The 27239-nt window shown below is 46.0% G+C and overlaps 1 protein-coding gene across 1 annotated transcript in view; it reads left to right on the plus strand.

The window, feature by feature from the left end:
• Window positions 1-24908, plus strand: part of PCP4 (Purkinje cell protein 4) — a 54310-nt gene extending 29402 nt beyond the window's left edge. Inside the window, exon 4 of the mRNA XM_081030017.1 lies at window positions 24507-24908. Coding sequence (XP_080886143.1) covers window positions 24507-24634 — 128 coding nt within the window. The 3' untranslated portion in view covers window positions 24635-24908. The remainder of the gene's footprint in view (window positions 1-24506) is intronic.
• Window positions 24909-27239: the final 2331 nt, after the last annotated feature.

Here is a 27239-nt window from a genome sequence, read left to right on the forward strand (position 1 = left end):
CCAATATTATATTCCACTGAAATTCAAATAATTTTACTCTGTCATTGTAGGTATCTAGAGAGATCTTTTATCTTAATGTATATTTCCTACTAACACAAATGAAACTGCCTACATGTGTTGAAGGAGCAGGGTCCCATGAGAATAGAAATATGAAGCATAGAACATCAAAATGTTATGAGATTTGGACAGTAGTCAGTTAATTGTAAGTAGTCAATTAATCCCAAATTTCATTAATCATCTACAAGTCAAAGTGTTTTTATTTAAAATGTTATAAATTTAGTTTAGGTCTTCGTTTAACACTTAAAGCATGAAGACGATGGCAGTGAATTATGAGAGCCTCGAAATTGCAATTTAGATCACAGAAGACACAAGTCATGTACATTAAAACTCCAGAGGGATCCAAATTCCTGGGCTCTGTTGGAATTTTGTTATAGTAAATATTTTCTCAAGAGGGCTATTGGCTGGGAATCCAGATTCTTGTAATTCCAAGATTTATTGTTGTTGCCATGGTATTTACTGATGTGAAATATGATACTTTTTCACTCCATATTTAGAATGCCCATGATATATGACACTTACCACGCTACAAGTTGTGACAGTTAAGTTCGCAAACTTGTTGCAAGGATGTTGCTAACCCTTTCTTGATATCAGAGGGATTATTCATTATGCGTTTGTACCAACTGGACAGATAGTTAACCAAGTTTACTATCTGGAAGTGCTGAAAAGGCTGCGTGAAAAAGTTAGAGGACCTGAACTTTTGGCCAACAATTCATGGCGCTTGCATCACGACAAGGCACCAGCTCACGTGGCACTGTCTGTGAGGGAGTTTTTAGCCAGTAAATAAAAAACTATTGGAACCCCTCCCTACTCACCTGAGCTGGCCCCCAATGACTTCTTTCTTTTTCTTTTTTTTTTTAATTTATTGGGGTGACATTTTTTATTAAAATTACATAATTTCAGGTGTACAATTTTGTATTACATCATCTATAAATCCCATTGTATGTGCACCCCCCAGAATCAGTTCTCTTTCCATCACTATATATTTGATCCCCCTTACCCTCATCTTCCACCCCCCACACCCCCCCTTACCCTCTGGTAACCACTAAACTATTGTCTGTGTCTATGAGTTTTTGTTTCTTTCTTTACCTAAAGGTAAAGGAAATATTGAAAGGAAGACATTTTGATGACATTCAGGACATCAAGGGTAATAGATCTGATGGTCATTCCAAAAAAAGAGTTGCAAAATTGCTTTGAAGGGTGGACTAGGTGTTGGCGTTGGTGCAAAGCTTCCCAAGGGGAATATTTTGAAGGTGATTGTAGTGATATTCAACAATGAGGTATGGACCATTTTTTCTAGAATGTGTCCGCGAACTTAATTGTCAGAACTTAATGGTCAGACATATATCCAGAATGCCTCTTCACTTTCCAGGAACCAACCTTTGAACACACAATCCATCAAATCCAGATGTTTCTCATCTCATCTGCAGTATGGAGATAGGTTTTTTAGAAATATTAGGGTTATTATTTTTTTAATTAAAAATAAAGTCATTAGGATGTTGGTGGTTCAGAGGTTTATATTCCCATGTGAACAAAGTACTTCATTATTTGATTAGTTCAGGCCAAGAACTTCATTTGTTTCTTGATCTAATGCCCTAGTTGAGCAAAACAATAGTTCTCAGCTCCAGTTACAACACATCTGCTGAATTAAATTCAAACACGTTTATAGATACAGATACAACCATTTGAATCTAGACTATTCACCATCAATTACCAGTTTGGTGACAACTGAAATATATTTTTGCAAGACAGTAATTTTGCTGGATATCTTCTCTGTGTCCTCATGCTCCAAGAGTTAAAAATTTTTATTGACATATAAAAGTCAGAAAAATACTGAAAGGAGAGTGACTGCTGGGAGATTTCCAATCCGAAGGAAAGATTTATGAATAATAAACCTCTGACGGAGCTTCCTTTCAGAGCTTGGAGGCTCACCCAAGCTAAATTGAATTTCTAAAACTGGAATGGATTTCTCTTGACTTAGTGAGCTGTGATACATTTATTTCCAAAAAGCTCTGTCTTTGGCGGTGAAGGGCATAGACACACCTGATGTTAGTAAAAGAATCCGCTCCAGACCAGGCTATAGGTAAATTCCCGGAAGGCAGGTTTTATTCTGAGCCTACGAAGAGGCTGACTGCAGTTGTATTTCTTGAGGTATGAGAAGCTGAGCAAACACTCAAGCACCATACTTGAAGAGGTGTGCCCCTTTTTTGGGAAACACTGTGGCTTGGGAAATTTCTAGTAGGTGTGGAGAGATGCTAAAAACACATAAGATTTCATTTGCTTTGATACGATTAGTCATTGCTAACAATGAATAAACGTTGTTGTGCTGGGTACTCCTTTCCTCTCCTTGTTTTGAATAAAACCAAAGCCATAGATATTTATCTCACCTTTGGATTTGAGACACACACACACACATACACACACATTGTGATTTTAGTTTTCTGCTATCAAATAGGTGGAGAAAGAAATGAACTGAGAAGGACCTGTTTTCATAGACAGATAGCTACACTGCTGTGAATCTGAGTATGATTTTTTAAATAAGGAATACAATTCATTATTTATTCCCCAAACACTTCACATGCCTTCCCTCTCCCTTTGACCGCAGACCATCCAACAGATTCCAAACGTTTTCCTTTTGGTGTTTGTTCTTGTGCCTGATGATCTTTCAATAAGGACGAATGGACTTGGGCAGGTTTTGTCTAGGATATATTTCATCTATCAGCGCTCCTTGGAAGTGTGTGGAGTGAGGTCTCACGTGGGAGAGTAGGTTAGCTTGGAGTAAGAAGGAGCCAAGGGGGGATCCAGGAACAAAAGCTGACAGCGCTCTCTGTCACACCGAGAAAGAAGGTCACATCTGGCAGGAGGCTTTGCCTGGGTCTTCATGCTCCTGTGTATGGGAAGCGTGGGATGAAAGGCAAGAGGAAGAAATGCAGTTTCTAGGATGGCTACAGGGGGATGGTGCCACAGATTTGCCTACAGCAGTTGACATCACTTGGCTCTATTTCAGACATGGGATAATGTAGATGGGAGTCTGAGGGCCGACCGAGAGGAGACTGCAGCTGCAATACAGAGTTGTTCATGGCTTTTCCATAGGTTGTGTATGCGGGCGTCTGGGGTCAGGGCCTTGTGAAGCTCCCTTCCAATCGAGCCTAGATTTCAGTAGGAGTTTAGTGGGCACTGAAGTTCCTATGCTAAGCCTCTTCGAAAAGCCACAAAGACAAAGAGTGTTGAGTGGCAACATGCATCAGAAATGTGCTGTTTCAAATATTCATGCCCCTGGCTGCCCCTGGCTGTGGGAAAAACACTTCCCTAAAGCGACTGGTCTCTAAGGTTTGCCCTGATTCCCAGGCCAGAAAGCTGGAAATCTTTCCTGCTAGTTCACTGAAACCGTGGGCTGCACGAAGCCCAGGACTCACTGTGCTGACAATGTGTCGAGTGCTGCCGTGAATACCACAGACACGTGAAGCTTTCATGGCGAAAAGTTAAATGGTTCTGCTCTCCATTGGGGGTCTCTTGGCTTTTCGCTCCTTCGTTTTCTACATTTGAAGCAAATAGAAAAACAAATTCAAAACAACAGTGGATGAAATACTAATATGGCTTTCAAATATTATGAGCGGGATGTCCTTTGTGTTGTTGGCTCTGCACACTCTAAAGAATCCATGTTCCAGGAGGAGGATATGGACATATGGGTACACAAGGTTGCTTCTGATAGTCGTGATCCAGATGGGGAAAGAATGAAATTGCAATTGCTTGTTAAGCCAGACCTTTAAACCATCAGGGTCTCCACACAAACCTGGTCAATGGGTAATATTGTCCAACAAGTGAGTTGACTGGAGATTACTTTAGGAATTAGTGCTGACAAGGAACTCAGAACCATCAATCTCATGCATTATCTCCTGACTGATTCCACTGCAGACTTGGAAGGTGGGTAGGGAGGCCATGCCAGGCAAAGCTGCTCAGAAAGTCAGGTGATTTGCCCATGGACACATCAGTCAGAGATGGAGAGCTTTGCTTATCTGGCCAGCAGTCCAAACACACCAGGTTGTCTCCACTTGTACTCTCTCCTGAGCTCTGTCTTGACGGGGGTTAAGGTTGTAAACTGGCAGCTAGAGTGGCTATGGTGTGAGTCAATGGAACAGACTAAGGAACAGAATAAGGTTAACAGGCTTATGGCTTGCCCATGCTGAGAACCAGAGTTTCAACAGTATCATTATCTCATCAGTTTAGTTAACTAGCCTCTCGCAAGTACAACTGATGTCAAACTAATTACAGGGACAGCCATGTTAATTTTTAAACTAAAACATTGAAGCAATATATTAATTTGTGAGCGTATCCATATTTTTCTTCCCTCTCTCCCTTCTTTCCTCTCTGCCTTCTTTCCTTTCTTCTTCTTCTCCTTCTCCTCCTTCTCTTCCTCCTCCTTCTCTTCCTCCTCCTTCTTCTTCTTCTTGAGATTAAACATTGGATAACTTTAGATTAACTGAAGATAGAATTTTGTTCCACATTATATGGAGAAGGCCCATATGCTTTAGTGAAAAACTGAAATATAAATTATGCTAAAAAATTGTCATTTAAGATCTTTTTAAGCCTGTGAACTAAGTTGTACCAGGAAAACAATGATCCTTCTGTCCTTTAGAGTCCTGCCCCAAGCAGGAGACAGAAAGTTTCATATTCTGTTTATCAGTTATCCATATGGACATAATATTTCTCAAGTGCTTGAAAACATTCTTGACTTTTAAGTAGGTGATACACTCATAATTTTATTTATAGAATTAGTTTGCACAGCAAGCATCTTTTCAGAAGAGAGGACCAACTTGAATTTCAGCCTGGGCTACGTGATAAGATGGTTGAGATTTGTAGGTTTCCTATTAGTGGGGCTCACCTGTGATTACAAAAGCCTGTAGAAATGTCAATGTGCCTCTTTGGGAAAGGATGTTCTCAGTTGATAAAACAGTATGAATCGTCTTCAGAAACTGGATTTCTCTCTTAGGCTGGACCTGCTCTCCCACATTGCTGTCATGAGCGGGACGCAGCTGTCAAGGAGCAGTCTCACGCACGTGTGTGTCTTTCCACAACGTCAGACTTCAGGAGAATAAAGCCATGGATCTGGTCCTACTACTCGGTTTCCCACGGGCATTAACCAAGGCTCCGGCCAGAGCACAGTCTCCAATAGTGGAGGGAGAGCAGTTTCACACAAGAGGGTCACCCAGGTGTGCAAGCAGTAGGGTTAGGCCAGGCGAACAGAGTCTTAGGAAAGAATGAGATAGAGTCGGGCTTCCAGAGAGTCCCGAGGCGCTGGTGTACGTTTCGTCGGGTGTCGGGTCGGACTGGCGAGAAGGGCAGGAGGTGAGGTTTCAAGGGCTCCGTTGGGGACGAGTGCAGGTGTGGCTGTCAGCTCGTTGGGGGAGGCATCACTGGGCTCTGATCTTAGGCCCGAGACTGGGTGTGGTGTCCCCATCTGCAGTCCCAGAAAGCCGTCAGATGCGCACACTCCACCCTGCGCCAAGAGTTACCTGGTCAGGCGCTCATTGGGTATGCCTTTCACGGCGTGCTCTGGCATGACTGTCACTTTGTGACTGACACAGCTATCGGAATGATTCGAGTCCCCTTTGTGTTCATAATGAATGCTCTATACTATTGCTCAGCGAACAAGAAGTCTTGGTGTCCCTGTGGCCATCTCCGGGGCACCCTTAGAACCACCGCTGAACCTGCTTCAGACCCAAGGGCAGGGGTGTCCCTGCATCTTACAAGAAAGCCCTCTGCCAGTGGTTCTAGAATATGGTCCTGGGGGGAGTCCCAGGGGCCTGGCGTGAGCTCATGTGAATTCCACTCAACATTATTGACTGGTTTCCTCCAGCGTTCTCAATCAGTAACACTGGAGTTTCTGATCGATGCTAATTAATTGTGAAGATTTAGCTCAATCTGGACTATTCATTCAGGAACTGGTGCTATTTCTCTCCAGGTACAATTTTTATTCTCTCTTAAGCGGGCTTCTCCTTGTGTTTAGGAATTGACTGGTTTTCATTAACGTGGGCAAGCTGAGAATAGACTGGCTCTGAATCTTCTTAAAAGATTTCCTTATTAAAGTATAATTGGCATTCAATATTGTATTAGTTTCAGGGGTACATCATAGTGATTCAACGTGTATATATTTTACTGTGTGATCACCACGATGAGTCTAGTAACCATCTCTCCCTTTGCAAAGTGATTATGACCTTCTTGACTGGATTCCAGATCTGACAGTGGATTTTTTGGCCCTGAGCTGAGACCTAGTCTAGCAGATTGGTGGCATCACTGGCTTTGCCACAGTGGCAGGTGCCATTGCACTCACTTTTTCAGGGGAATCAGGAGAGCAGATAAATGCCTCGAGCCACCACACATCAGATGGACTTTTTCACAAGACTGGAACAGTGTCACCCAGTCATGTGCTCTGGAAGACAAGGCCTAACAATCTTCTTCCCAGTTGTTCTCTGATGGTTACCTCCTTTCATTTTCTACCCTCTGTGAGGGACAGGACCAACTATCAGTTGTAGGGTCCATGGGAAAATGGAAACATGGCCCTTGTTAAAAACTTCTCGGGCAGAGCATTAATCAAGCCTGGGCCTTCTGAGTGTGGAACCCTGCGCATGTTGCCTGCTGTGAGGCTGGCCTGTGACAGGTGCCACATACAAACGTCTTTTTAAAAAACCAAAAACATGCATTATTTATTTCATGATACATTTTCTTCCAGCATTTTCTAAACTGCTATCCTAGTGTAAGCAGATAGATAATTGGAAACTCTTTGGTGTTTCCAAACAAGGGGCATAAAACTTCCCTGCTCTTTCTGTTTTACCTTACCTTTTAATGGACTTAGCAAATATTCTGGTATTTGCTTTGTAGATTGGTTGTCAATTTCTATGATTTCTGGTTTTGTACCACACTTTATGGAGGATCAAAGATAACTATAAAGTCTTTGGCCCATGGAGAGGGGGATTTGAGTCCCCCCTCCTGCGTCAGGTAGGCTGTGACCCCTTAGACCAACAGCACACAGCAGAGGAAGGCATGTGACTCGCTGGGCCTGGACCTTAAGAAACTGGGGGCTTCTCCTTTTCCTCTCTGGGAGTGTTTGCAGTGGGAGAAGCCAGTTGCCATTTAAGAAGTCCGACTACCTTGAAACCATCATGCTCTGAGGAAGCTTGAGCTAGCCACGTGGAGCAGCCCCTGGATCGATGCCCAACCTGCCAATGACTGCTGGGTACCCCGACCATGCTGGCACACAGGTGGGCAGAGATCCTCCAGGTGACCCCAGTTTCCAGGGCCATCTGGCTGCAACTACATGGAAGGCTCCAGTAAGAAGGGCCCAGCTGAGCCCACCGACCTATAGACCTTGGGAGACAACACTCATTCTTGTGTTTAAGCTGCTAAGTGTTGGGGTAATTCGTTCCGCAGCGATGGTTAACTGGAACGTACTGAAACCTTTCTCGTCTTGCCAGCACATTGGTTGGTCCTCCCCTTCTCCCTCCACCCCTCCTGGCAGTACATCCTCGGTAGCTTTCTGTGCTGTGTTGGTTAGAATGTAATCTCTTCACAGTGCAGACTTTAAGGTCTTTAATAACCAGAAAAGAGATGCTGTAAAAACAGTATGGACTCTAACTTTGTTTTGCTCATTCATTCATTCAGAAATATTTGCTGACACCAAGTATGTGCTAAAGATTGTAATCAGAGCTGGTGATGGAATATTTTAAAAGAGCAATGCTGGGAGAATGGAGTCAGCAGTGCTTCGTGATGAATGGATCAGTCATGGTGCTGGGAGGAAATGGAGAGCACAGGCCACCTGAGTAGTCTGAGGAGCCCTAACTGCAAAGGGACCATTTGCAAAGGTGTCCAGGGTTTAGGGAAACACACAAAGCATGGTGTAGACCTCAGAATAGCAGTGGCAGGCCTTGGGGGGAAGCACCGGAATCCAGAGAGGGTGCGGTGTGGGGGGACCGTCCGGCGGAGATGCGTTCTTTTGTTGAAGGACATACCTGAGCTTCTGGACAATTTTGCAGGCTTTCAGGGTTGCCAGATTTAGCAAATAAAAATACGAGATGTCCAGTTAAATTTCTATGTCAGATAAGCCAAAAAAAACCCAAAAAAACATTATGGTATAAATATGTCCTGTGGAATATTTGGAGCATACTTACACTAAACATTTTTTCGTTGTTTATCAGAAGTTCACATTTCACTGAGCACTGTGTATTTTATCTGGCAACCCTAGCAGAGAACGAGGCAAGGGCATAACTACCCAGATCTCTCTCTTTCTGTCTTCTGATGGCCTCTTGGGCCACGCACTCGATGAACCCACCCAAAGCTACAGCACAATGGCTGGGAAGAGCGAGAAGAGGGCGGACATTGGGTCAGGGGATGGCAGGAGCTGAAAAATTGCCATGCGTCTTGCCAACGCACTTTCTTCGCAGGGCCTTGGGGCCAGTGCACCCTGGGCCCTTCTCAGTTTTCCCTGATGAAAAAATGCAGCCTATTATACTATAAGTGATCACAGCTTTACAAAGACAAAGTGGGAATGATTTTTGTCTACCAATTCTGGGTTGGTTTCAGGAAAAAAAAAGTCAGAAAAGCAGTCCATCCATGTCACCTTTTATTTTAACTGTGTAGTGTCATTGGTTGGCCTAATATTTTTAAAGAAAGAAAAGCAGTCAGCTCTATTTTTGAAAGATGATGTACTTGACATTCTTAGAGCAATTAGGCTGTCCCTGTGAAGGTTGACGTGTGTTCCAGGCCGTCAGTTTAAGCCCGAGCTCCCCAGGTATTACTCAGAAGAAAAGGGAGGTGGTCAAAGATGGAGGTGGGGTCGCTAATGGGAGTGCAGACAGGACGGGGGGTGGCGGGTGGGACTGTGTGAGAATGGATCCAGAGCTTTGCACTGAAGGGAAAGTCTGATGGAGCCCAAGTCAACAGGGAAATAGGTGGGGTGGGGGGCAGAGCAGGCACGGTTCCCCCTGCAGGTCGGGTTATTAGCAGGAAGGAGGGGCCCCAAGCTTCCTGCCTCCTGGGGTTTGGGCCCACCAGGAACCGACAGGAGTAAGATGTGGGCAGGCATCCTCCAGTGACTTGGGGCTGGAAGCCACATAGGCAGCTGCTGTGGTCACAGGAAAGGTGGGGCCATGGGAGTCACCAGACTGTAGGTGTCCTGAGAGACCTGAAATAGCAGCTGCCTGGCCTGGGCCTTGGGCATTAACCTGGGATGGAGGTAGCTCGGAGCTGTCGCCAGCCAGCCGTTCAGCTAGAAGATGCTAGAATTTCCTTCACTCTCCTGGAGCGGCATCAGGGAGTGGATTTGCTTCCATTTAGAGCTTTGAGTTAAACTTCAAACTTGTGACTGCAAGATCAGCTGCTTAAAAACTATGAGAAAGATCATCTCCTTCTTTTAATTAAGTGCGAAGCAGAACCCAAATCTTTATCCCTTTCGTTCATCACACAGCCAAGGGAACTGTTGTCTCAAATACCTCAGTGAGGATATTCCAGAAAGAAATGAAGATTTGAGCCCCTCTAACGTAAGCCGTACATTGAAAGCTCAAGAGGGAAGAAGGATAGCCAGTATTTGGGACCATTGAATTCAGAATGTAATTATTTATAAACTTCACTTTTTTTCAGCATTAATGTGGAGTACTTATTATTATTATTTTTTTACAGAAATTGCTGCTTGTCATGAGTGAGAAGGCTAATTACTTGCATATAACTAGATTTGAATTAATAAGACCTTTAAGAATTATTTCCCTTGATGATGAACCCCTCCCCCGCTCCCAAAAACCTAACTAAACAGTAGATGCTCCTTCCCAGCTTTCTGGGGCGGGGGTGGGGGGGGTGGGGTGAGGTGGCGGCTTCTGGGTACTGGCCACAGTCGTCCTGTTCCAGCTGCCACTTTCCTTTTTCCTGTTGGGATCTGGAATTGAGTGGACCTTTGACCAGCTGAAATATGTATTGATTCCATAGATTCAGGTAGGAGGCAGGGGTGGGGGTCTGGGAAGATGGTGATATGGCTTCCTTCACAACGTTTAGGGGAACACCCCTTCTGGTAATTTACGATTATGTGAAATGAAAGCTTGCTGCTATTTTTGTGTTTGGCAAGTGACTTCTTCCATGTGTCTAAAGTACATTCTTCTCTCTCTCTACCATTCCACTGTCCCAGACCCTGAAGACAATTGAAAATTGAATGGTGCTCCGGCATTCATTTAGAAAGCACAGTCTGCTCCGATGGTAGAGATGTTTTCACGGCCAGAGGCTGATATGAGAGGCACAACTGCCACTTCACACTCCACCTTCACCATTAGCTCACGGACCCCAGTGCAAAAGGAAGGACCGACCTTTGTACGCGGCAGAACTTACTTCCCTCCGAGTCACTAGTAGTTGCGCTAATTACGATGAGACAGTGTGTCTTCCTGCTGCCGACCTTTCTTAGATTTTAGGGTTTCCGAGTTTCAATGCAAACGTAGTCCTGTTGGCTTTCTGAATTGATGTGCACTTAACCAAAATTCAATTTCCCGACAGTCCATAAAAAAAGGTGTTTTTGTAGTGTGCTTTGTAAATGGTCTGGGTCACCAGAAATGGCCCATGGAGATGCCTGTTGTAGGTTATAATGCCTTTTCTGGCCATGAAAAGTGCTCTAAATATTCCTCCAGGTAGTCAGTCACACTCAGTAATTGTTTGCTAGGCATTTTGGAAGAAAATAGAGAGATAGTTAGCACCAAATTTTTGCTGAGTTTAGCCATGGGTTAGTTGTCACCATGCCACCTCGTCTCCAGCCGCATTTTGGTATTTTAGTAGATGGCTTTCAGGATCTTTATTTTTAGCCATCCCCCTGATGGCAGGGCCTCTGAGCCTGCTTGGCTGGTCAGACCAGAAACCACGTCTGATTCTCAGTGTGCTGTGAAGGGTGGGGGAAGGGTGAGACCCCGGAGTTTCTTGTCCTTGTCGTCTTGTGGTTTGGCCATTTGCCTGTGGTTAACCCACGGTGAATCCTTTAATATCTTTAGGTCCCAATTGTCCTCGTTTGGGATGATGTTGTCTTTAATGTCATTTTGACACTGGATAATTCTGTGGCTGTATCTGTCCCCACACAATATAGGATGTTGGACTTCTTTTGATTTTATTTTCTGCCCGCATCGAGGGAATATGACCTGTGAGTCCAAGGGAGAAATCCAGTGCTATTTCTTACTGGAGGGGAAAGAAGCTACAATGGACAGACTCTGAATAGGACTGTCACCGACTGTGAACATGTGATAATGAATACCATGTTTCCCCCAAAATAAGATCTAGCCGGATAATCAGCTGTAATGCGTCTTTTGGAGCAAAAATTAATATAAGACCCGGTATTATACTTTATTATATTATATTATATTATATTATATTATATTACCCTGTATTATAGTAAAATAAGACCAGGTCTTATGTTAATTTTGGTCCAAAAGATGCATTAGAGCTGATTGTCTGGTGAGGTCTTATTTTTGGGGAAACACGGTCATATAAGCCTTTCAATGATGTGAAAATGGGAAGATTTAGGCTTTGATCCGGTCAAACTGCTTTTCTGACTAGTGACTTCCGAACATAGAAGGGGGTCATTTCCCTGGACATTTCCTTGCTGCACATTCAGTTTTGCAGTGAGGCTGCCTGGCCAGGGACTGGCCTCCAGGCGAGGACAGGTGTAGGCACCAGTCAACTCACTGCAGGGACACAAAAGAGGTGGGTTTGCTCCCAGGGCTGAAATAGACACACCTGCCCCCATAAAAGGCCTGTTGTCAGCACCCTGTATCTTCTGCTTACCGAGGGGATTAAATGATTATGCCAGTTTTGCTATCAAAAGGTATTTCAACTCTCTTTTGAAACTTTATAACCATTTCACTTGTGGGCCTGCGCCATGCCACCTGGTGCCACACATTTATTGCAGTTGTGCATGAGGTGCTGATATGTACCCTCTCCGGCCCCATGGTAATTAAATGCGGAGTCACAGCCGCTTCTTGAAATATCTCACCTGAATTTTCTAAACCCAGCCCGTGGACACCTGAAATCACGGCAATGCACAGAAGACTTGAACAATAGTTTTGAAATCATGAGCCTGATTAGTTTTCAGAAGGCTAGAATTGGATCTTAGAAGACATTTGGAGATACCTTCATATCAAATTCTCAGTTTCATTCTGTTCACACATCTCAAAGCTGAACAAAACCATAAAATCCTGCCAATTACATATCTGGGCTGAAAGTAGCCTAGTAGGTCATCCTGACTATGCAAACCTGGCAAAATATAACCCCTGGTGTATATTGCTTCAGCTCAACTGAACATGATGTTAGAAAAGGTCAGGTGCGACTGCTCTGGGGAACGCTTCCATTCTCTAACAGACTGATGTTAGACAGTTTATTTTTCTAACATTCTGTCTAAATTGGTTTCCCCCATCAGTTTCTCGACATCAGCCTCCATTAATGCTCCCTCGAGCTACTGCCACCAAAAATGGATACTTTGTCATTGCTTAAATTTTTGATCTAGACAGAAATGCTTCTACTACCTCTGTTGATAGAATGCTTTAAGGGACGATATTTCAATGTTGGTCCTTTGAAAAATGATGATTTTTCAAAAATGATTTCACAACTGAGTAATTTGGGATCATGGTGCCTGCCACTGGAAATGTCTGTTCTTGGAATTCTTGAAATAACAATACTCGGCTTTATTTTTGGTCTGTAAGAACTTCTGGAGGGGGGGGCTTTGATGGCTTATACAAAGGGCAGGCGCCTTGCTCTCCTGTCACCGTGTCACATAAAAGACACTGGTTAAACAGTGGCTCGGTAGACCACGCACAGCCCCCATCTGAGTTCTTCTGGGGCTTCACAACTTTTCTACCACCTCGGAAAGCACTTCTTTTTCCATTTCTTTTTGGAATCAGTCAGCACATTATTATTAAATAATGCATAAACTAAAACCAACACTCTGCTCTCAGCTAGCCATGCTAAGTATGGAGCACTGTATGGTTCGGCGACCTGGTCCAGAAACCACCTCACTTTATTCCTTATTGCACATTAGATCTTATTCTCTCTTCATAAATATGTAAACCCATCCTCCTGATAAGGAGGATAGCAAAATTCAAAGCTTAAAATGACGCACCTCTAAAAAGCAATTCCCAACAAATCAGTAAGTGCTTGCTCATGAGCTCTTAAGCCAGTGTTATTAAAAAAACAAAAAACAAACAAAGCAAAACAAAACATCACACAAATAGAAGTGATGTGTCTTTGCCTAAAACGTGTGGAAAGGGATGTACAAGACTGAGGCTGTGTGTCAGGAAACCAGGGTGTGTGGAGTTTAAATCCACAGGCCGGCAGGTCCTAGACCCAATGTGAAATCTTTGTTTACACACAAGTACACGTTTACAAACAGAGGCACACACCTCTGTGCAGGACCCATCTGTGTCCCTAGGACATTCTGACATGGAACGCTTGACCATGTTCAGAATGCATGAAGAGAATTTCAACATATGGGAAGTCCGGGATGTATGTAGTCTCATCTATTTTTGCTCCTCTTTTTTTTTGTCACACATGGCAAGAGTAGAGAGTGAAGCGAAGCACAGGGTGTGTGACTGGGTGGGGAACCAAGGTGGGTGGCAGCCTGGAGTTAGAGATTGTGAGCAGTAACGAGCATGAATCCGCCTGGCTGCAGCTGGACCTGGTGTGGACCCGGCTCTCGTTTGGTTTCCCAGACCTCCTTTCAAGCATGGCTCTGAGAGATGGGAATGTGTCTGGTGAGACAGTGCAGCCCCTCAGCTTGGCTGCCGGTGGGGGTCCAGGAAGAATGCAGAGCTGCCTGCCAGCGCTGGCTGGGTGGGCAGGCGCTCTGCTGGAGAAACGAAAGGTATCTTCAATCTGGCAGCTCACAGAGAGCAAAGGGGCAATCCCAAAGTCTGAAAATGACTCCTTCCCTCTCCCTTTCTGGGGTGCACGCAATGACTTTTTCAATCCACACTGTTGTTTGTGTTTCTTGTCATTCACGAAGCTTGACTAATCAACCCACAAGAACCCTAGGGCTTGTCTGGCTTTTAGTCTTATCAGCCTTTCTCCTCCTCCCTCACCGAGTCCTGGAGTACCTTCCATTTCCCCCAGCTCCTGCCTTTCCCCTTGAAAGCCAAAGCCTCTAGCATGAGGGGTTGAGGCGAGTTAGAAACTCAACGTGCTCAAGCCAGGTTTTTATATTAATGAAGTGAACTAATGCTCCTTTGAGATGACTTGAAGATGTTATGTGATTGTATTGTGAATTGTGATGGCATTTGACTTTTCTTTCTGTTGAAAACTGGGAACTCTGTGCAATTCTCTATGGCAGTGAAATTTTCAGAGTTTAATCCTTTAAAATTGGTGTTTTGAAGTTTAGAAGCAAGGGGAATCGTGAGTCCGAGAAGGTTCCATCCTCTGAAATGGTAAAATCAGGGAATATATTTAAAAAAGAAGAAAAACTATTCTGAAACTTTGGCAGGAAGGAAAAAATGGGCCTGGAGCACAGTGAAGGGAGTGGGTTTCAACTTGATGAGGGAAATGCCTTCAGGGGAGACTCCTTTTGCTCACATTTGTGTCCTGTGTTTTCAAGCACTCGGAAAGTTTCATACTTTCAAAAGCTGGATGGGTCAGCGTGTGGAAGGAGCCTCTGATACCTTACAAGGAGAGAATGGGTAAGGCCCAGCGGGAAAGCCTGCGAGTGATGGTTGGCAAGGGTTCCGAATATGCAGGAAATATTTCTGTAAAAAACTGAGATTTTTAAAGTAGTAAGTGCTATAAAGAAATGGCCATCCGTATCAGAAATTGGACAGAAGAAAAAACACGTAGTTGTTAACCTAAAAATAATAAGGCCTTTCAAAGTGAGAGGGAAAAGGAAAGTGCACGTTCTCTCCTCATCTCTGTAAACACCTTGAGGTACAAACCTAGATTCATTATCATCCCCACTGCAAACACAGGGGGTGATTTGAACCTCAGAAAGGCAACGCTGAGCGAAGTTGGGCAGTTGGAACTTGAAGTTGAGCCTTTCCAAGTGAAGATTTTCTCCTCATACCTCATCGCCTGTCTTTATTTTTTCCCTAGAAAATGTAGGCCTTTTGTCTATTGTTATAGAGTGAATCGTGTCCACCCCGTAAAATTCACGTCTTGAAGACCTTAACCCCTTCCCCCCAATACTTCAGAATGTGTCTTTATTTGGTGATTTAAAAGAGGTGATTAAGTTAAAATGAGTCCCTTAAGGTAGGCTCTGAGCTAATATGACTGGTGTCCTTATTAGAAGAGATTAGGACATAGACATACACACACAGATGACCACGTGAAGACACAGGAAGAAGACACCCGTCTACAAGTCAAGGACAGAGGCCTCAGAAGGAACCAATCCTATTGACACCTTGATCTTGGGCTTCCAGCCTCCAGAACTGTGAGGAAATAAATTTCTGTTGTTTAAGTCACCCAGCCCGTGGGACTTTGTTATGGCAGCCTGAGCTGACTAACACAACTAGGAACCAATTTTGCCTTTTCAATAGAAAAAATATGGGCTGGTGCTCAAGCAGCCATATTGGATCATAGGTTGGAAGTCTTACACAAAGGATGGAAAGTCATTAATAAAGCCATTGTCTTTTTTTGTTCTCTTAATGTATTTGGGGAAAAAAAATCTGATCTTATCAGTGTTCATTTCTTCCATGGATTCCAAAAGATTCACGCACACTTGATAATGTAAATGCCACAGCTAGGGAGCCATGTTATAAAAGCAAGGTGCATCGAGTAAGGGACCAGAGAAACTGAGTATGGGCAGCACAGACCCAGAGGAGCTGCCAGTAAGCTATGGCCTTGAGCCCAGCAAATCGGGCTTTGTATTAACCACAGCCCCGTGTGAGCGGGGGATCCTGGGGGGTCAGAGTGCCTCTAGTTTAGGACAAAAGAGAATTTCACTCTTTCAGGAAAAGCTGCAAGTACCAAAGAAGGTGTGAACTTGGTAAATGGAAAGGTAGCAGAAATGGGAATTGTGTTTTTATTTGATGTGAGAACAGTTTAGATGCAGAAAGCCCCCTTGCCTGCTGCTGCTAATGCCTGCCCCTGCTCTTTAATCTCCACTGCTTAGCTAAGCCCTGGAAAATTGCAATTCTCTGCACCAGCAGCCCCCGTTCAATAAATCCCAACCAGTGGGCAGTAAGGAGACATTTCTGGGAGCTGGAGCTCCCATGCTGGCTGGCTGGAACCCACCTTCTGCCCAGCGACAGAGGGCCTATTTGAGCTCAGGAACCACTGGCTGAGGATACTGTGTCCTCTTTAGGCTTAATTTCCAGCTTCTTAAAAGAACATGTTGTCTTTGTTTTTTATTATTTTTTTATTGGCATTTCATAACATGGATGCTCTATGCCAGCATTGTTATAAACTATGTCTATAAATTTGTTTTATTATTTTCTTTTCTTGGGATGGATTGACCTTTTCTCTAACACTGAATGCCTTGTTCTCTGAGTATATTTTGATCCAGTTGAGGCTTAAGGGATAAAAATTCCAATCCTTACTTGTCTCTTTGTTTTCCCTTCCTCACGGCCCTGGGTTTGGGTCCTTATGAAGGAAGCCACACAGGCTCTCCTTGTCTGATAGGTGACCCTGGTGCAGGACAAGGAGGGCCCCCAGCTAAGAGGCAGGGAACCCGAGTGCTGTGTCAATTAGCTTAAGGCAAGGGCGATACAACTGACAGATGTTAATTTCTTTCAAGTTAATATTACACTTTGAAAGAAAGTAGGACATTCTGAGAACCTTGGCATTAGAACACCCCATTTGCAAGGCATACTTAAGTTAAATCACTGTTATTTCTTTATGGAGAGCTAAAATGTAGGTCCTTTTATAATATGCTCTGTGCTGCATCTCCTAATCAGGCAGACTCCTGCTCGGGACAATTATATCCCAATTTACTGCTGATGTGCAAATTTCTGATCTACAGGATTAGGCCTTAGGAGGTAATTTGTTTCTATAAAATAAATCCTAAAATATGGAGAGTTATGAATATGTAAACGAAAGCCTTTATGTGTGTACGTGCGTGCGCTTGCCAGTCCCTATGTTTATAACTTAGTGCCAGTACCTCTAGGCAATGATTTTACATCATCAGAATCTCAGAAACAAATATATCTGAGTTCCTTTTATCATGCGTGGTGGTTAAAACGATATATTTTGGAATGATGCGAGTTTCAATCCTTTTTCTTCGTATGTTCAGGATCCATTAATACCTCTGTTTTGCTCTGGAGGACTGCCTGCCTGTTAATTTCTAAAGAATTTATACTAATGACTTGACTTCAGCCACTTCGATTGTGAATGCATGAATCAAGAATAATTTTTCAGAAAGTGAAGACTAAGTATTCAAAAAGTGTAGTTTCTCATCGTCGGGCTTCTGCAGCCCCTCCCCTGGGCAGGCAGGTCGCAGGCTGGCTTTGGGGACAGGCCTTCTCTTCCCCACAGTCTCCTTCCCTGAGGTCTTACCTGACTACCTTAACACACACACACTCTGCTTCTCACCACTTTGCTTTATTTTTGGAATTTCTGAAATTCCATTACCTATTTCTGCATGTCCCTTTTTATTTTTCCATTTTCCCCAGCAGAGCAGGGGCTTGGGTTTGCTTTCTGCTCTCCCCAACACTTAGCACAGTGAGGGGCCCATAGTAGGCATTCCACACCGTTTGCCAATGATGGAACTCGGTATCAGTTCTCCTGGACCACCTTGTAAACAAGCAGATTTTTCAAACTGCTTGGCTGTATGATGTATTTAGACTTGGACCATTTAAGAGATTTTTTGCCCCCAGAACCACATGAACTGGTCCACACAGAAGGCTGTCATCTTGGCCTATGCTTAAGGAGCTGAAAGAAATGCAACACTGCAGACCAAAAACAAGATTTGGAGCAAGTCCTGGATCCCAGGTCAGCCTTGGCCAGCCAGCCCTCACCAGGACATCTTGGGTGATGTATGTTGTCATCTCTGCACCTTTGTAAAACAGGGACAATGGACGTTTCTTGCGGCTCTCATAAATCGTTGCAGAAGCCACACGAGACAAAGGATGCAAAGCTACTTTAAAATCTACAGAGTTCCCAAGTTAGGTTAGGTGCTGTTATGGGGTGAACTGTGTAACCCCAAATTCATATGTTGAAGCCCTGAACCACCCAGCCCCTCAGAATGTGGCTATGTTTGGTCACAGGACCTTTAAAGAGGTGATTCAGTTAAAATGAGGTCATAAAGATTGGGTCCTAACCCAATCTGAGGTGGCGTCCTTATGAGAAGAGGAGGAGACACCAGACCATGTGAGAACACAGCAGGAAGGCGGCTGTCTGCAAGCCAAGGAGAGAGGCCGCAGGAGAAACCAAACCCGCCCACATGTCGGTCTCGGACTTCCAGCTGCCAGACAGAGACTAAGTTTCTGCTGTTTAAGTTCCCCAGCCTGTGCTACTTTGCAATGGCAGCCCTACCGACTAACACAGCCACTCAGTAAGAACTGGATGATAGGCTGTGGGACTGATTTCGTAATCACTGTTCTTGCGCCAGACTCCATGTTTGTCAGAATAGATACACACAAATGGGATTTTAGTATGTCAAACCATTTTCCCATTCGATGGATTTTTATGACCATGTCAGAGACTTGTAATGTTCATTTGGGATTGTCTTCAGCTGGTAGTAATTCTTCCCTTTTATATTTATGATTCTTTCTTTTACATTTGCCATCAAATGATCTGTAGAAGAAAATCCACTTAAGTCTGTGAAGGAGGATCTATTTAATACTCTTATTACAATGACATCTTTAAGAAGGACAACCTGAATATTTCTCTTATGACATAATAAAATGCAAAATAGCGGGGCTAATTCCTGTCTCAGTTTCTATGAGGAAAAGGCAGTTATTCAGGAAAATAGCATAGGAAATATCTATAGTAGTGCAAAGTGTAAATCTGAACGGGACAGGGTTCCTTCCTGGTGGGAGGACATGGCAGTGGGAGTACTGGATCCTCCGGGAGCATCATTTCTTCATTATGCCTGCGCCATCGGCAGAGCTCTGTGCTGTGTATTGGTTGTTTGATAAAGTTTCTATCCAGGGAGAAAAGTCTAATTGCTTGGGACGGCTCGCAGCTGTGCTCTTTGTTCTGTGAGAGAGAAGTGGGGAGAGAAGATAGATGGACATGTGATAGATGGATAATGGGGGAGGTGAACAATGTCAGCTGCAATGTCAGCCTGATAGATTTTGATTCTCAGTTCCTCAGACTGCCTCCTGTCTTTGAGACCAGGTCTCGCAGGTAATGGACCTGGCAGAGTCTAAGTGACTCTGAAGGGCTCGTGGCAGGTCCTGGACCAGCCAGGCATGCAGGACAATGCACTCAGGGGGTCCTTCCCATAGCTCCTGAGCCATGTGCTCAGGAAGTTGGGTTTCCTCTCATTCTCCCCGGAGCTGGCAGTCGCGATCTGTTTACATTAAAGCAGCTAATTGGTATGAATAATCTTTTGACCATTCTCCCGCTCAGCTTCAGAATTTCTTCACAGAGGGACACACAGAAATGATAAAATTCTAGAACCCCAGAGGGATACAAATAATAACTACTGTGTGTTACTGGACCGTTGACAAAGTGTTCTCCTGAAATATTGCTTCTTTGCACAGACTGACAAAAAGCCACAGCTGGGAACAGAGTGTCTTTGCATTCTGCCCACTTCAGGCAGCGAATCCTAAATAAAAATGTTAGGTAGAACCCACCAGTGCAGATATAAGCTGCAGACAACTTTATGAAGCCTCAAGGAGAAGGGTGAGGAGAATGGCTGCACAGCAGTCTGGAAATGGCAGTGGCATGTGTTTCCCAGCCCTGCTCACTGAGGTGTACCATCCCTCCTATGGAGAAGCTGTGCAGAGGCTGCTGGCTCTCAGTGCCTCCTAGCTACGGAGACTGGGGGCACTCTTCTTGCACGTCCCAGGTATATATTCACAGGACCTGTGAGTGGTGTGCTGCCCTGGTCTGTAGGTAGAGTCATTATGCCTTGTGCTCCTCAGTGGAGGGCATCCTATTGCAAGCCCAGCAAACGCCCCTGCCCTCCCTTGAGGGCGAGGCTGGGGATGGCCTGACCCCTCGGTGCCCTGCCTGGCTCTGTTTGATGGCCACATGGCCGGCCCTGCTGGACAGTGCTCCCTTCCCCTCTGTCTTAGGGGCAAACATCCGTGAGTGTCAGCACTGAGCAGATGTGGGCCCCAGGCCTGGGGAACTCTGGGACTGCCCACGTGCCCCTTACCTGCTTTGCAACTCCCACACATCGTGCCCAACACCACTGGGCCTGTAGTTTAATTTATAAATGGTCTTGACCCGCACATAACCCTGTGCCTGGGTGGAGCAGGTTTTTCAAAAAGGATTTCACTTAATTTTCAAGATGAGCCACCTGAGACCTAGAGAAGCTATGCACCATCCCAAGGGTCACAGAGCAAGCAGAGATACCCCCAAATCCACGCTCACCTGGACCCACACTCCCGCTTCTGCCACCTGCCTCATCAGGAGTGGGACGATCAGAAGTGTGGGAATGAGCCAGCCTCATCCCAGAGGAGTCTGGAGGGCACTGGTTGCCTGATTCCAGGCCTGTCTTTCATTTGTTTCCTGGCCCGGTGCTGGTTTCAGGCTCCAATTTGTATGGAGGGGTGAAAGCCCACCCAGAGCTCCCTGGCCTGAGCACCCACATTATGGGGGTTTCTCAGGCTGTGTATCTGAAGGTGTCCACCTCCTGACACCCATGCCACCTGCTGGCCACCCAGGCCCTGACCACTGCCTGCGCTCTCCCCCATTAAACGACACCTCCGTATGTCATTCCAGTGTGGCCACATTTTCCACGTAAGGAAGAAACCCATCATCTTCTTCACCTTGTTGTCTATGATCAGTGGCCCTCAGCTGGCCCCACGGAGGCTCTGCCAAGGTACCTCCCAGCGGCCAGGTGGTAAATGTGGGGGTGAGGAACCCCTCCCACATGGAGGTGAAGTGGTTACCACGGAGGGTGACTGCACTGGACATCTGCCTGTCACATGAATTAATGAACTCACTTGCAATCAATGGTTACTAATTGAACGCCTATCTGTGCCAGGCTCTGTGTGAGCTGCTGGAACAAGGTGGATGATGTCCTCCCCTCATGGACCTCACACTTCAGTGGGGTGATGGACCATAGACCAGGGAGGAGAGGAAGAAGTAGAGTAAGATAGACTGCCCCATGAAGAACCAGATGTGGCGTGAAGGGCTGGGGTCACGCCCTGTAGAAAGAACACCCTCCCAGCGCCCTTCCTGTTCCCAGAAGATGTGGCCGGGGTCCTCTCTCTGGGTTTCAGAAGCAGAAAGTATCCCTGGTACTTGCAGTGGGCACCTTGTCTCTGGCCTGGAGTGATGAGAGGGGAGGCTGTCATGGGGCCACCCTGCATCCACTGTTGTTGCTCTCACCAAGGTGATAGAAGGAAGCCTTGGCAGGAGACATGGATTTCTGCAGGGCCCGAGACTCTGCAGAGTGGCTCTGCAGGCTGGTACCTGGCTGTGGTCCCGTTGGATGCCCTCTTGCATCATTCCTTCTCTTCTGCTGAGTCTGGGGTGCTCGGAGCTGCGCTTTTCCAGCTCCCAGGACCACAGGGAGCCATCTCCAGGCCCTTACCTCATTTGCACTGAACCCTGTGCCACCAAATCTAATTAGTTGTCCCTTCTCTTCCACAAGACGGCTCCCCCTCTTCTGCTTTGCACATCCCTGGCCAGCTCAGAAGGAGTAACAATGGCAGACCTTCCCCAGGGAATGCTCAACTCAACAAAGTGAACGCAAAGTAACAATTCCTGAAATATTAGTGGTTTATTTTTTAAACACTGTAATATTTTTCAAAGGGGGGAGGAATCTATAAATCATCTTTGACTAAAGGTATTAGTTTAAGGTATAATTATGAAATTTATTTTTATGTCCTGCCTTTACTGTCTCATTACATAGTCCCTAAATATACAGAATTTTTCTGCATTTTCATTTATCATTTGTCAAAAATAATATTGCTGTTTTACTTCCTGTTATTTTAAATGGGAAAAGATGAATCAGGCCCTTCAAAAATCTCAGGTTGCAGCAGCATTTAAATCTAGAAGAGAAATCTCTCATCTCTTTTTGAATCAGAGCTAATTTGTCCCCTTTACAATCACGATACAGTAGACACAAGGAGTCCTCTGGGAGGGAAAGGATTGGGGACGCTAACTCATCCTATGAAAAATGACAATTCTTAGTTCTGGAGGCGTCACTTATGCAGATGTTACTGGTACGAAGGGGTTTATCGCTGTGAGCACGGGAGCGGCAGCCATGCACATTTCAGGTTCGCTAGACGCTCGCTGTCCAGTGCCAGGCTCTGTGCTAATGGTCCCGAAACAGTTTTAAAGTATTGGCTTGAGCTTCAGGAAACTGCTCCCCATCCCCATGGTCCTACCTCTTAGGAGATCCTCTGCAGACAGGGCCCCTGGCCTGCGATGTCGATTCAAGTGTGAACGGCGGCCTGATGTGGTGAAGAGGTGTCCCACTTAGTCTCTTATCACCTGGGCACTCACGGGTTATAATAGATGGCCCCAGACAGGCCCTGCATTCAAACTCTCTGCTGTTATGGGCATTGGCAGCAAATCTGGGACAGAGGAAAACAATTCTACTGATTTGGGTCACGGAGCGATCAGTCCAGCAAGGCTCACAAAACCTCTCAGACAGAGGTGAGATTTCAGGGCTTCAGGAGGACCTGCTTAGTCTCCAGGAAAATTGAGAGGAGGTGTCTCCAGGGTCTGCGGAGGCAAAGTCATGCAACCAGATTGATCTGAAATGAGGGCTGATTCATACATATATACATACATACATATATATATGTATGTATGTATACATGCATGTATATATATGTAATAGATAAGAATTCCTGTCATCCCTCTGTCATCTATCTATCTATCTATCATCTATCTATCTATCTATCTATCTATCTATCTATCTATCTATCTATCTATCATCTATGTATCTAACTACCTACCTAAGAGACAAAAAAAAACCCCAAAAACCAAGCAAGCAGGACAGAACCACCTGCCTCACTTCTCAACCATCCCAGTGTCTTCCACTTTTAATGCTGCCTGAACTTTTCGGTCCAAAGTCACTGAGAGAGGAAGTGAATGAATGGACCACATTTAGCTTAGTGATGTACTCAGGCTGCCTGGTGACAAAGACAGGAATAGAGCCCTGTCCCTCTTCCCCAGCTGGGGCTTTCTCTCCTGCCGTAATGTTCCTGATTTCCTTGTCCCCACGTAGGATGTGTCCCTCACACTCCTGGGCTCCAGGTGCAAACCCGGGTGGCAGTGAGTCTCTTGGCCCAGGTACCTAGCGGTGGGTCTTGTCTCCAGCTCTGCCTTGAGCTAACTTGAGGACCTATTTGTCACTTCATCTGTAGACAAAGTAGCTGGATGTCAACTCAGACTGCATCTTAGAACCACCCGAGAGCCTTTTAGAGAAGCAGGCTGTCGGGCCCCAGCCCAGGCAAGCAGGTCACCATCACGCTCTTGCTCTCGGAGCCTTTCTCACTGTGGCTGTTCAGCGGGGCAGCCTGAGTCTGCGATGGGTCCTTGAGTTGGTTTTTTTTTTTTTTTTTTTTTTTTGTAAAGATGTCTTTGTTGGTTCCTATGATTAGCTTTCACTGGACCGAGGAGTTTTAAATATTCTCCCTTCTATAACTAGAGGATTTTATTTATTTGTTTGTTTTTAGTTTTGGCTGGAAGTTGGCCAGCACTTAGTAAGGTGCAAGGCACGAAGGGATAATCAGCTCGTGTTTTCACCCATCATTACAGTGTGAATTAGTTAAATCCTTCTGCCTGAGCCAACGAATTCCTAAGCCTGCCTCGTGGGCACAAAACGTAGACTGGTGGAAGTTCAGCCTCACTGTGAAGGTCAAATGGTGTCATTCGTTTGTGACAATGATAAAAAACAGGCGCCCTGGTTCAATGAGCCACTGTCACTGACAGCAGAAGTATACACAGACGCTCAGTCACTCAGAGCTGTGGCAAGTGTCAGCTACGCCTGGGGCCACACCTGTAGCACTATTTGAATTGCATCTACATGCAAAACCAGGACAAAGTACCAGTGCAGCGAATACGTGTAACAGTCTGTGTAGCACTTGGCCATGAGAAACAGAGAATCAGGTACAGAAAATATCCGACATGTTGAGACCATGTCCTTGAGTTTCGTCCCAGCTGCAAGCGAAAGGTTGAGGTGACCAGAAGATGGTGGTTCTGATGAGGGTCAGGACACACACCGCTGGACTTGCGTTTGCAAACTGGGTCTCAAGCTGTGGGTGGTGAGGGCACACCACAGGCTGGCTGGGAGGCTTTGCTTCTCCAGAGCCAGAGCCGCTGTCTGCCTTCCCGCTTGCGTTCAGCTCAGTGATGGCCTTCTGTCTGTGTTTTTCTTGCTACAGATGGGCAGAAGAAAGTGCAAGAAGAATTTGACATTGACATGGACGCACCAGAGACAGAACGAGCCGCCGTGGCCATTCAGTCTCAGTTCAGAAAATTCCAGAAGAAGAAGGCCGGGTCCCAGTCCTAGCGGGGGAGCCCCTTCCCGGTCTGCCAGAAGACACCAAATTCCACCACCATCTGTCAAGAAATTAGAGAAAACACCGTAGCGAGCAATCACCTGCACACACAGCACACGCAGCAGTCCCACAATGCATGTACAGAGACCCGTGATATTTATACCCTCTTAGGAAAGTGTAGACCATGCAGCTGTGAGTGGCTTGATCTCTGTGTTCCTCCCCAGTATCATTCCTCCTGCAACTACTCTCCTGGATGTTGTAATAAAGTGGAGTTGAGATGCGTGATTCAAGTGTCTGCCTTCGTCTCTCCCTTTGTATTGATCTGGAAAGTCCCCAGGGTTGGACTGTTTTCTCCTTTCCTTAAGTTTAGAGCTGAAACACGGTGTCTCTGGTAGGAGTTTTTCTGCTGAGAATGAGAGACCCATTCCCATTTGGGAAGCACTAACTGCTGACCGACCGGCGATCGCAGTACATTTTCTTCTGTGATGGGAATAGAGCCCTGGAGCCTGGGAGGCCACACATTCAGAAGTTTCCCTGGGGAATTCTGACTCCCCAGGAGCACAATGGGGAGGGTCATGCATCTGTGATTGGCACGTGTCACCCGGGTTAACCCAGCAGGTGCCTTTCAGAACTCCGAAGGGGACACTGCCATCATTGACGGCCATTCAGCCACTTACCTGCCGGGCACGAGGGGGATGGTTGTTGTCCCATCTCCCCTGCTTCGCCAAGCTCTGCACACTGATTTGCTGCATGTTAGGGTTATGTCCCTCAGCCTGCAGTGTGGGGAAGCTGTTTGGCTTTGCTCTCACCTTATCTCTTCCCCTGCATACCTCACAGGTAAATTGCTTTGCACAGCTCACCACAAAGGGCTCCATAGTCAGTGAGGGGAGGTCCGGCATGTAGGGAGGTGCCTGCCTTTGGGCCCCCGGTGGCAGGAGTCCCTAGCCCCCAAGTCTGACTGCTGTTTGAGCTTCGCCCTGTGAGGACCTGTGTGGAAGTTACTTGTCGTCCTCAGCCCCCAAGGTGCTTCACGACAGCACAGTGATCACTGTGGGCAAACGATTTCTTTCCTTTGCCAGCTCCTTAAGCAAGGGTCCAGGGGGAGTGTGAGGATGGTGGAAAGAGGAGAGACAGTGCTGTGTGTGTGTGTGTGTGTGTGTGTGTGCGTGCTCACACACGTGTGCCTGGGGGTGCAGGTGTAAGTATGGTGGAAGCAACCAGCGTGCATGCTGATGAGTGGGGGTGGGGGTGATGCTTCTCCCCTGGCAGAGCCCCGTCTGCGGTCACAGAGGTACAGATGGACCAGGACTGGCATGGGTGGGAGGATTCACTATCTCAAAAAATCCACCTGAAGATGTAGTTATTGTTTTGTGTAAGGAGGTTTCTCCTGGACGAGTCTCTGTTAGGGGACGCTAGGGGTGGGGGAGAAGCTCGGGGGTTCCTCTGATGGGTTTCTAATTAAAGAAGCACTAATTAGAATAGCTTTGGAATTAGGAACCAGCCAGGGCTCCTCGGGGCTCCAGTCGGCCTGAGGTCCCCATTGAAAAGAGGACAGCAGGTTGAGGGGACACTCCATAGAAAACCTCCTGAGATAGGGAGTGAGTACACATGCCACAGAAATTCGAAAGATGGTGATGTAGTCTTTTTTGGGAGGTCCCTGCGGTACTAATGGAAGGAAAGTCAGGAACAAAACGAGTGCTTACATAATTCAGATGAAATCCCTCCACATCTGTCCTCCTAGCGCCCTCACTGTTCCCTCATCCTCTGAATGTTTCCCATAAAGGAAGCGAGTGTCCCTTACTAGGCTCTGATGGCTGATACAGGTCTCTCCTACCTGTGACCCACCTGGAAGCAGATCTGGTTTTACAGTGAGGTTGTTCTCCCTAGGGGGGACTCTCCATGCAAAGCAGGAAATCCTAGGGGATGGTTCTTCTCCAATGTTCCAAGGGGCCAGGAAGCCCTTCCTCCATGACAATGGCCCACTGGTGCAGAAGGCAGAGAGTAGGGTGAGGCCTGTGAAGTTCGGGGATCCCCTCAAGGGTTCTGATGCATGTCTCTCATCCCAATCACAGCACAAGGGCACACCTGACTTCCTCCAGCCACAGGACGAAGTTGAGGTCTTGCTTCTCAGGTGGATTCCCGAGAGTGTGAAACTCCTGCTCACAGCAAGGGGAAGACTGCGGTTGTGCCCCTCTGTGTGGGCATTGGGAACGTTGTCTGTAGCCTTGTAGAGCCAGAGGAAGGAGAAGTGTTTCATGGCTCCAGGCTTTGGAGGGCTTTTGCATTCCCGTGCGCTACAGTGTTTATCATAGAAGGCAGGGGGCAGGGGGACGTCCCAGAGTGTGCCCGAGTGGGGCTGCACAGGGTGTCAGCAAGTGGGAGCACCACTGATTCAATTTTTTCCCACACACATTTACTGTAATCCTACTATGCGCAGGTACTTGGTGCTATGGCTGACCCTCCTCAGGTAGTGGCAAGCTGGTGGGGAAGAGGCCCATATAAACAGATGGTAAAATGGCAAGAGAATTGTGCTGTGGCAGAACAGAGGGAAGGCAGCTCATCCGGGCTTAGAGAACCGCTCATGTATTCCTGAGGAACAGCCACCCTCCGTGACTG

This window comes from Rhinolophus hipposideros (genome assembly GCF_964194185.1).
Source record: "Rhinolophus hipposideros genome assembly, chromosome: 2".
Lineage (NCBI taxonomy): Eukaryota > Metazoa > Chordata > Mammalia > Chiroptera > Rhinolophidae > Rhinolophus > Rhinolophus hipposideros.